The 10,233-nt window shown below is 49.9% G+C and overlaps 1 protein-coding gene across 1 annotated transcript; it reads right to left on the minus strand.

The window, feature by feature from the left end:
• Positions 1-7,116: 7,116 nt before the first annotated feature.
• Positions 7,117-9,965, minus strand: LRRN4CL (LRRN4 C-terminal like). Its single transcript, XM_010384876.2, has 2 exons — positions 9,800-9,965; positions 7,117-8,904 (listed from the first exon to the last, which is right to left on the minus strand). Exon 2 carries the CDS (start codon positions 8,897-8,899, stop codon positions 8,183-8,185), a length of 717 nt encoding a protein of 238 aa, XP_010383178.2. The 5' UTR covers positions 8,900-8,904; positions 9,800-9,965; the 3' UTR covers positions 7,117-8,182.
• Positions 9,966-10,233: the final 268 nt, after the last annotated feature.

Below are 10,233 nucleotides of genomic sequence, written 5' to 3' on the forward strand. Positions count from 1 at the left end.
TTATGTGGGCGGGAACAGGGAGGCAACCCACCAAGCCAAGGCTCCTGGCTGCTGTGGGGAAGAAAGCTGGTGCGGCTCTGAAACCCGTGGGCGGAATGAAGCCAGTTCCCGGAACTTCATCCTGCCTCACCCTCCTTAGAAATTAGAAGGAATATGGTCCCTTAGCGCAACGCTTTGGGAAGTTCTTTGGCAATGTTTGCAAGGAGCCGAAGAAATGTACTTGCTCTTTGGTCCGCTCATTCTCTCTGGGGAATTGAGCCATCCTCTGCCTGACTGCCAAAGGGATCTTTGCGAAACACAATGATCTAATCCTGTCCTCACCTCCCTGCTTAAAACTCCATGACACTTCCACCATCTAGGACAACTTACTCTTTTTTTTTTTTTGAGATGGAGTTTCACTCTTGTTGCCCAGGCTGGAGTGCAGTAGCGCAATGGCGCGATCTCGGCTCACTGCAGCCTCCGCCTCCCGGGTTCAAGCAGTTCTCCTGTCTCAGCCTCCCGGATACCTGAAATAACAGGCGCCTACCACCACGCCCAGCTAATGTGGTTTTGTTTGTTTGTTTGTTTTTTTGTTTTTTTGTTTTTTTTTTTTTGAGAGGGAGTCTCGCTCTGTCGTCCAGGCTAGAGTGCAGTGGTGCGATCTCGGCTCACTGCAACCTCCGACTTCTGGGTGCATGCGATTCTCCTGCCACAGCCTCCTGAGTAGCTGGGATTTCAGGTGCCTGCTACCATGCCCAGCTAAGTTTTGTATTTTCAGTAGAGACGGGGTTTCACCATGTTGGTCAGGCTGGTCTTGAACTCCTGACCTCAAGTGATCCACCTGCCTTGGCCTCCCAAAGTGCTGGGATTACAGGCGTGAGCCAAAGAGGCTATTTTTGTATTTTTAGTAGAGATGGGGTTTCTCCATATTAGTCAGGCTGTATGATCCGCCCACCTCTGCCTCCCAAAGTGCTGGGATTACGGGCATGAGCCACCACGCCCAGCTGTTTTTGTTTTTGAGACAGGATCTGGCTCTGTCGCCCAGGCTGGAGTGCAGTGGTGCAATCTTGGCTCACTGCAACAGCCTCCTAGGCTCAAGCCATCCTCCCACCTCAGCCTCCCAAGTAGCTGGGACTACAGGCACATGCCACCACACCTGGCTAATTTTTCTTTTCTTTTCTCTCTCTCTTTTTTTTTTTTTTTTTTTTTTTGAGACAAAGTCTCACTCTGTAGCCCAGGCTGGAGTGCAGGGGCACAATCTCAGCTCACTGCAACCTCGGCCCACCCCAAGTTCAAGCGATTCTCCTGCCTCAGCCTCCCGAGTAGCTGGAATTATAAGCACCCACCACCATGCCTGGCTAATTTTTGTATTTTTTAGTAGAGAGGGGTTTCATCATGTTGGCCAGGCTAATCTTAAACTCCTCACCTCAGGTGATCCACCTGCCTCAGCCTTCCAAAGTGCTGGGATTACAGGCGTGAGCCACTGCGCCCGGCCTACTAGAGACTTTTGTATGATTAATCCATATTTAATCATTACAACAATCCCTATGATGTAGAAACTATTTTTAGTCACAAAAAAACAGACTCTAGGTCAGGCATGGTGGCTCATGTCTGTAATCCTAGCACTTTGGGAGGCCAGGGCGGGTGGATTACCCGAAGTCAGGGATTCAAGTCCAGCCTGACCAACATGGTGAAACCCCATCTCTGCTTAAAAAAATGTAAAAATTAGCTGGGCATAGTTGCATGTGCCTGTAATTCCAGCTACTCAGGAGGCTGAGGCAGAAGAATTGCTTGAACCGAGGAGGCGGAGGTTGCAGTGACCCGAGATCGTGCCATTACACTCCAGCCTGAGCAACAAGAGTGAAACTCTGTCTCAAGAAAAAAAAAAAAATACAGAGTCAGAAAGATGGTTTTGTTTGGCTGGGCACGGTGGCTCACGCCTGTAATCCCAGCACCTTGGGAGGCTGAGGCGGGCAGATAACAAGGTCAGGAGTTCAAGACCATCCTGGCTAACATGGTGAAACCCCATCTCTACTAAAAATACAAAAAATTAGCCAGGCGTGGTGGCACACACCTGTAGTCCCAGCTACTTGGGAGGCTGAGGTAGGAGAACCACTTGAACCCGGGAGGCAAGGTTGCAGTGAACCGAGATTGTGCCATTGCATTCCAGCCTGGCGACAGAGTGACAGGCTGTCTCAAAAAATAAAAGAAAAGGTGGTTTTTCTTTTTGAGACAAGGTCTGGCTTTATTGCCCAGGCTGGAGAGTGGTGGCACAATCTTGGTTCACTGCAACCTCCTTCTCCTAGGCTCAAGCCATCGTTTCACCTCAGCCTCCCAAGTAGCATGTACCACGCCTGGCTAACTTTTGCATTTTTATTATAGTAGAGGTAGGGTTCCGCCATGTTGCCCAGGCTGGTCTCGAACTTGCGAGCTCAAGCCAACCCCGTCTTGGCCTTCCCAAGTGCTGGAATTACAGGCGTAAGCCACGATGCCCAGCCAAGATGAGATAATTTACCTAAAGTCGCAAAGTAAATAACAAAGCTAGGATTCAACCCAAGGCAGTGTGTGTTCTCTAAACCACTATGCTATGTTGCCTCTGCACGGTAGAGTGACAAGCACGGGCTTTATTTTTTTATTTTATTTTATTTTATTTTATTTATTTATTTATTTTTTAAGAGACGGAGTCTCGCTCTGTTGCCCGGGCTGGAGTGCAGTGGCCGGATCTCAGCTCACTGCAAGCTCCGCCTCCCGGGTTTACGCCATTCTCCTGCCTCAGCCTCCCGAGTAGCTGGGACTACAGGCGCCTGCCACCTCGCCTGGCTAGTTTTTTGTATTTTTTAGTAGAGACGGGGTTTCACCTGGTTAGCCAGGATGGTCTCCATCTCCTGACCTTGTGATCCGCCCGTCTCGGCCTCCCAAAGTGCTGGGATTACAGGCTTGAGCCACCGCGCCCAGCCTTATTTTATTTATTTAATTTATTTTTTGAGACAGAGTCTCCATCTCAAAAAATGAAATAAATAAATAGTAATAATAATGATATAGTATGACCTCTCATTATTTGTAAATAAATGAACACTAAGGAAGGCCAGGCACAGTGGCTCATGCCTATAATCCCAGCACTTTGGGAGGCTGAGGCAGGCAGATCACTAGGTCAGGAGATCGAGACCATCCTGGCTAACACGGTGAAACCCCATCTCTACTAAAAATACAAAAAATTAGCCAGGCGTGGTGGCGGGTGCCTGTAGTCCCAACTACTCGGGAGGCTGAGGCAGGAGAATGGCGTGAACCCAGGAGGTGGAGCTTGCAGTGAGCCAAGATTGTGCCATTGCACTCCAACCTAGGCAACAGAGCAAGACTCTGTCTCTAAATAAATAAATAAATAAATGGCTGGGTGCTGTGGCTCACACCTCTAATCCCAGCACGTTGGGAGGCAGAGACGGGCGGATCACGAAGTCAGGAGATCGAGACCATCCTGGCTAACACGGTGAAACCTCATCTCTACTGAAAATACAAAAAATTAGCCGGGCCTGGTGGCGGGAGTCTGTAGTCCCAGCTACTCGAGAGGCTGAGGCAGGAGAATGGCATGAACCCAGGAGGCAGAGCTTGCAGTGAGCGGAGATGGTGCCATTGCACTCCAGCCTGGGCGACAGAGCGAGAGTCCGTCTCAAAAATAATAATAATAAATTAAGTAATTAATGAACGCTGAGGAAATACAGGAATCAAGTGAAAGGCACAGGGACAAAAGAGAAAAAAAGAAAAACTAAAAATAAAAGGCACAGGTTATTCACTACAGTGTTATAACAAGTGTATTCTGGATAACATATGTATTCTTTTTTTTGTTTTTAAAGACGGAATCTCACTCATTGCCGAAGCTGGAGTGCTCACTGCAACCTCTGCCTCCCGGGTTCAAGCGATTCTTCTGCTTCAGCCTCCTGAGTAGCTGGGATTACAGGTGCCCACCACCACGCCCAGGTATTTTTTGTATTTTTAGTAGAAATGATGGCCGGGCGCGGTGGCTGAAGCCTGTAATCCCAGCACTTTGGGAGGCCGAGGTGGGTGGATCACGAGGTCAGGAGATCAAGACCATCCTGGCTAACATGGTGAAACCCCGTCTCTACTAAAAATACAAAAAACTAGCCAGGCGTGGTGGCGGGCGCCTGTAATCCCAGCTACTCAGAGGCTGAGGCCGAAGAATGGCGTGAACCCGGGAGGCGGAGCTTGCAGTGAGCTGAGATCGCGCCACTGCCCTCCAGCCTGGGCGACACAGCGAGACTCCGTCTCAAAAAAAAAAAAAAAAGGAAATGAGGTTTCACCATGTTGGCCAGGCTGGTCTCGAACACCTGACCTCAAGTGATCTGCCCACTTTGGCCTCCCAAAGTCCTGGGATTACAGGTGTAAGCCACCAAGCCCAGCCAGGATAACATAGTATTCTAAATTTATTCTAGAGGTTCGATAATGAATAATTTTTTTAAAATTTTTTTTGAGATGGAGTCTCACTCCGTATCCCAGGCTGGAGTGCAGTGGCATGGTGTTGGCTCATTGCAACCTCTGCCTTCTGGGTTCAAGCAATTAGTCTCAGCCTCTCAAGTAGCTGAGAATATAGGTACCTGCCACCATGCCCGGCTAATTTTTATATTTTAGTAGAGATAGGGTTTCATCTTGTTGGTCAGGCTGGTCTCAAACTCCTGACCTCAGGTGATCCAGCCACTTCAGCCTCCCAAAGTGCTGGGTTACAGGCACGAGCCACTGTGCCTGGCCTTTTTTTTTTTTTTTTGAGACACAGTTTCACACTTGTTGGCCAGGCTGGAGTGCAACAGTGTGATCTAGGCTCTCTGAAACTTCCGCCTTCTGGGTTCAAGCGATTCATACTCAGCCTCCCGAGTAGCTGGGATTATAGGCATGCACCACCACGCCCAGCTAATTTTGTTTGTTTGTTTGTTTGTTTTTTTGAGACGGAGTCTTGCTCTGTCACCCAGGCTGGAGTGCAGTGGCCGGATCTCAGCTCACTGCAAGCTCCGCCTTCCAGGTTTACACCATTCTCCTGCCTTAGCCTCCTGAGTAGCTGGGACTACAGGCCCCTGCCACCTCGCCTGGCTAGTTTTCTTGTATTTTTTTTTTCAGTAGAGACGGGGTTTCACCGGGTTAGCCAGGATGGTCTCGATCTCCTGACCTCGTGATCCGCCCATCTTAGCCTCCCAAAGTGCTTGGATTACAGGCTTGAGCCACCGCGCCCGGCCTGCTAATTTTGTATTTTTAGTAGAGACGGGGTTTCTCCATGTTGGTCAGGCTTGTCTTGAGCTCCCGACCTCAGGTGATCCACCCACCTCATCCTCCCAAAGTGCTGAGATTACAGGCATGAGCCACCGCACCCGTCCTGATTTTTAAATTTTTTGTAGAGTTAAGGTTTCAATATTTAGCCCAAGCTAGTTTTGAACCCCTGGTCTCAAGCCATCCTCTTGTCTTAACCTCCCAAAGTGTTGGGTACAGGCATAAGCCGCTGCACTGGGCCATGTTATTCAGTATTAATTGAAATTTGTATGTGTTACTTTTATATTTTTTAATTTTTATTTATTTATTTCCTTTTTTTTGAGACGGAGTCTTGCTCTGTCTTCCAGGCTGGAGTGCTGTGGCGTGATCTTCGCTCATTGTAACCTCTGCCTCCCTGGTTCAAGTGATTCTCCTTCCTCAGCCTCCCGTGTAGCTGGGATTACAGGTGCGTGCTATCATGCACAGCTAATTTTTGTGTTTTTAGTAAAGGCGGGGTTTCACCTTGTTTGCCAGGCTGGTCTTGAACTCCTGACATCAGGTGATCCGCCCTCCTCAGCTTCCTTCTCGGCTTCCCAAATTACTGGGATTACAGATGTGTGCCACTGTGCCTGCCTTATGTGTTACTTTTTTTTTTTTTGAGATGGAGTCTTGCTACGCCACCCAGGTTGGAGTGCAGTGGCGTGATCTTGGCTCACTGCAACGTCCGCCTCCCAGGTTCAAACGATTCTGCTGCCTCAGCCTCCGGAGTAGCTGGGATTACAGGCACGTGCCACCAAGCCCGGCTGATTTGTTTGTATTTGTAGTAGAGACACGGTTTCGCCATGTTAGCCAGGATGGTCTCCATCTCCTGACCTTGTGATCCGCCCACCTCAGACTCCCAAAGTGCTGGGATTACACCGCACCCAGCCCATGTGTTACTTTTATAATTAGAAAAAATTATAATGGCCTGTAATCCCAGCACTTTGGGAGGCGAAGGGGGGTGAATCATTTGAGCCCAGGAGTTCAAGTCCAGCCTGGGCAAAATAGTGAGACCTCCCCCCACATCTCTATAAAATATATACATATATATATATAATTTAAAAAGGTATAATATCCACACAGGCCGGGTGCGGTGGCTCAAGCCTGTAATCCCAGCACTTTAGGAGGCCGAGACGGGCGGATCACGAGGTCAGGAGATCGAGACCATCCTGGCTAACGCGGTGAAACCCCGTCTCTACTAAAAAAATACAAAAAACTAGCTGGGCATGGTGGCGGGTGCCTGTAGTTCCAGCTACTTGGGAGGCTGAAGCAGGAGAATGGCATAAACCCGGGAGGCGTAGCTTGCAGTGAGCTGAGATCAGCCACTGCACTCCAGCCTGGGTGACAGAGCGAGACTCCATCTCAAAAAATAAATAAATAAATAAATAAATAAACAAATAAATAAATAAATAAATAAAATAATAATAATGGCCACACAGTTGAGGATTATACTGTGTAGTAACACAATACAGACTTTTCTACATTCACTTAATTAAAAAAAAATTCAAGGCCAGGCGTGGTGGCTCAGGCCTGTAATTCCAACACTTTGGGAGGCCGAGGCGGGCAGATCACAACGTCAAGAGATCGAGACCATCCTGGCCAACATGGTGAAACCCCGACTCTACTAAAAAAAAAAATACAAAAATCAGCTGGGCGGGGTGATGCGCGCCTGTAGTCCTAGCTACTTGGGAGGCTAAGGCAGGAGAATCGGTTGAACCCGGGCGGCGGAACTTACAGTGAGCCGAGGTCGTGCCACTGCACTCCAGCCTGGGTGACAGAAGTATGTATACTACTCTGAAAAGTGGATGTGTGGACAGTGATTTGAAAAGAATCGTAAACAATAAACATTACTTCCTTTTAAAGGTCCTTTAATGTTTTTACAGTGGATATGCAATAAATACAAATGGAGGGAAAAAAGGGATGAGAAATTCCTTGGTATTACTGTCGTTTTTGTTTTGTTCTACCTAGCAAAAATATAAATTTATTCTTAAAATCCCACTGAAGACACTCATTGACAGAGCTGTTTTGAGGGTGCATGATATGGATCAACTAACTACAAGCAATGGGCCAGTGACCTGATTTGTAAGGCCCATGGACTAAGAACGATTTTACATCTTTAAAGAAGGGGGTCTGCGTGGGCACCGTGGCTCACGCCTGTAATCCCAGCACTTTGGGAGGCCAAGGTGGGTGGCGTACCTGAGGTCAGGAGTTTGAGACCAGGCTGAGCAACATGGTGAAAACCCATCTCTACTAAAAAAATACAATAGTTAGCCAGGCATGGTCGTGGGCACCTGTAACCCCAACTACTTAGGATGCTGAGGCGGGAGAATCACTTGAACACAGGAGGTGAAGGTTGCAGTGAGCCGATATATATCGCGTCATTGCACTCCAGCCTGTGTGACAGAGGGAGACTCCTTCTCAAAAAACAACAAAACAAAACACAAGGGCGTCTGGCTGTGTTGCCCTGGCTGGACTGGACTCAAACTCCTGGGCTCAAGAGATCCTCCCATTTCACCTTCCGGAGTAGCTGCTACTATAGGTTCGCATTACTATGTCGGGTGGTTTTTCCTTTTTAAATGGTTACAAAGGTCACATAAATACTCACATAATAATATTCTCCATTTTATCCTCTTAAACCCAAAGGTTACATTATTTACTAGCTGACCGTTTAAAAAAATAATTGGGGGCCCCTTTCTATTCTTTCCCAGACCTCAGCCAGGAAAGAAAGCGCCAAGTCCCAGACCTAAACAAGCACTCAGCCCAGAGAACCATGACTCTGCTGTGGCTCTAGAGCCTGGGGCTGGCTCCCAGCTCGCCGTCCAGCCCTCCCTGGAGGCAGCGGGTTCCCCTCTTTCCAGGCGCCGGGCTGAGCGCCCCAGGTGGGGCTAGCTGTGCCCAAGATGCCCCCAGGCCCCTTTCAGAGCGCCCCTGCGGCTCGGGCGACGACTCGGCGCGGGCAGCCCCAGCGATCGCGTAGGCAGAAGTGCCACACCAGGGCGGCACAGCTCAGCAGGGCCAGGGCCGTGCCCACCCCGACGGCGGCGTGGACCAGAGTGCGGGGGTTGGGCGGCACCGTAAAGCGGCTGCAAGGCCCGAAGGCAGGGATGTCAGCCCCCTCGAGGCCCTCTCTTCCAGCCTCAGGCACGCGGCTTGCCCCAGCCTCGTTAGCGGCCACCACACAAACGACATAAACGCCCCCTGGCTTCAGCCCCTTCAGTTCGGCTCTGCGGACCGTAGCGTTCAGCTGGGGGCCCTTCTGCGCAGCCTCGCTGCGGTCCCAAAGCAGCAGCCAGTAGTGGAAGACGGGGGAGAAGGGGGCACACCAGTGGACCACTGCGCGGCCCTCTTCCGCCACAATGCTCACTTCTCCCATGCGCGGCGGGTCGGGCGGCTGGGCAGGGCTGGAGAGTCCTGGGCACAGGCAGGCCGCCGGCCCGGCCCTCTGTAGCTCCTTGCAGGGCACCTGCAGGTGTCGGCAGTGGTCGTAGTCGCAGGGGACAGCCGGAAAAGGCGGCCACGTCGTCTCAGTCTCATCTTCTTCCTCTTCTTCAAAGTCTTGAGGGGCCAAGGGCTGAGCTCTGGGAACCAAGAAGATCACGGCCAGGAGCCACAGAAGGCAGGGAGAGCCCAGCATGGAGACTGGAAGGGAAGGGTTGGATAGATAAAGCCTGTTCAACCGGAAAGCCTGCCATGTCCTCTGTCTGGACACAATCTCTGGAGACAGGAAAATGCAACTGGGGACCAGAAGAGTAAAGAGGTTGGAATGAGGCAGACACACTTATTTGTCAACCAACTTCTGAGTCCAGGCTATGTGCTTGGTTTTAGACAAAAAAGAAAACATGGTCTGACACATGAGACAGATGCATGATCAGCATGTGTTAAGTATTAGAAACAGTTAATAAAGTGCTAGGGGAGAGAAGGAAATGATTTACCTAGCCCAGGGAAGAACGGTAGGATATTTACTAGCTGCCACCCAGAGAAAAGATCTAAGCCAAACAAGTAACAAAGCTGGGCCCCTAGGCTAATGCCTATAATCCCAACACTTTGGGGGAGATAAAGGCAAGAGGATTGCTTGAGGCCAGCATTCCAAAACAGCTGGGGCAACACAGACCCCATCTCTACAAAAAAAGTATTTAAAAATTAAATATTAAAAAATTAAAAAATATTAAAAATATAGTCCACATGCCCGTGGTCCCAGCTACTCAGGAGGATCACTTGAGCCCAGGAGTTCAAGGCTGCAGTGAACCATGATCACCCCACAGCACTCCAGCCTGGGTGACAGAGTGAGACCTCAACTCAACAAAAACATGTATCTGTCAGTGACACAGGCAAAAACCCAGAAATGAGACAGAAGAGAGAAAACACAACAGTAGGGAGAAATATTGTAAGCACAGCCGCATTTTTTTTAAACAAGAGAAAAAAATAGGGACGCTGGAATCCTCCCTCCCCACCTGCTATCTGTGCAAATCCTGTCCAAGGAGTCCTGGCCCCTGCCTGCCCTCCTCCTCCTCTCTGGCCCATAGCAGCTCCTCACCAGTGGGTAGGCCTTGATGCAGCGGGAATCCACCAGCCGATGTCTGTGGGTGTTAAGCTGAGGGATCCCCAAGATCTCAGGCTGTGCTGTCAGGTTGTATCTTCAATGCTGTTTGGCTGGAAGCTTTTATAACCTTCGACTGTGATGTCACCACCTAGCTCCCCTCCTCCTCCCCCCACCTCCCTGGTGATTGCCAAAAAAGAGGGCTGCTCCCTTCAGAGGGACCGAGTCACGGGGCCAGGGATGGGGAAAACCACATGCAATGGTTTCAGCTGGAGCCCAGGATGCCTGGGTTCTGGAGGGGAGTGGAATGTGGAAAGCAGCCAGGCGCTTAGAATCCGAAGCCTGAAGTCATACGAAGGGATGGGGAGGGGAACATAGGAGGCGGCCACCTGGCTGGTATTAGAGGAAAACAGCTGCGAACAGCACAGGCC

This window comes from Rhinopithecus roxellana, chromosome 15, assembly GCF_007565055.1.
Source record: "Rhinopithecus roxellana isolate Shanxi Qingling chromosome 15, ASM756505v1, whole genome shotgun sequence".
NCBI classification, from domain to species: Eukaryota; Metazoa; Chordata; class Mammalia; order Primates; family Cercopithecidae; genus Rhinopithecus; species Rhinopithecus roxellana.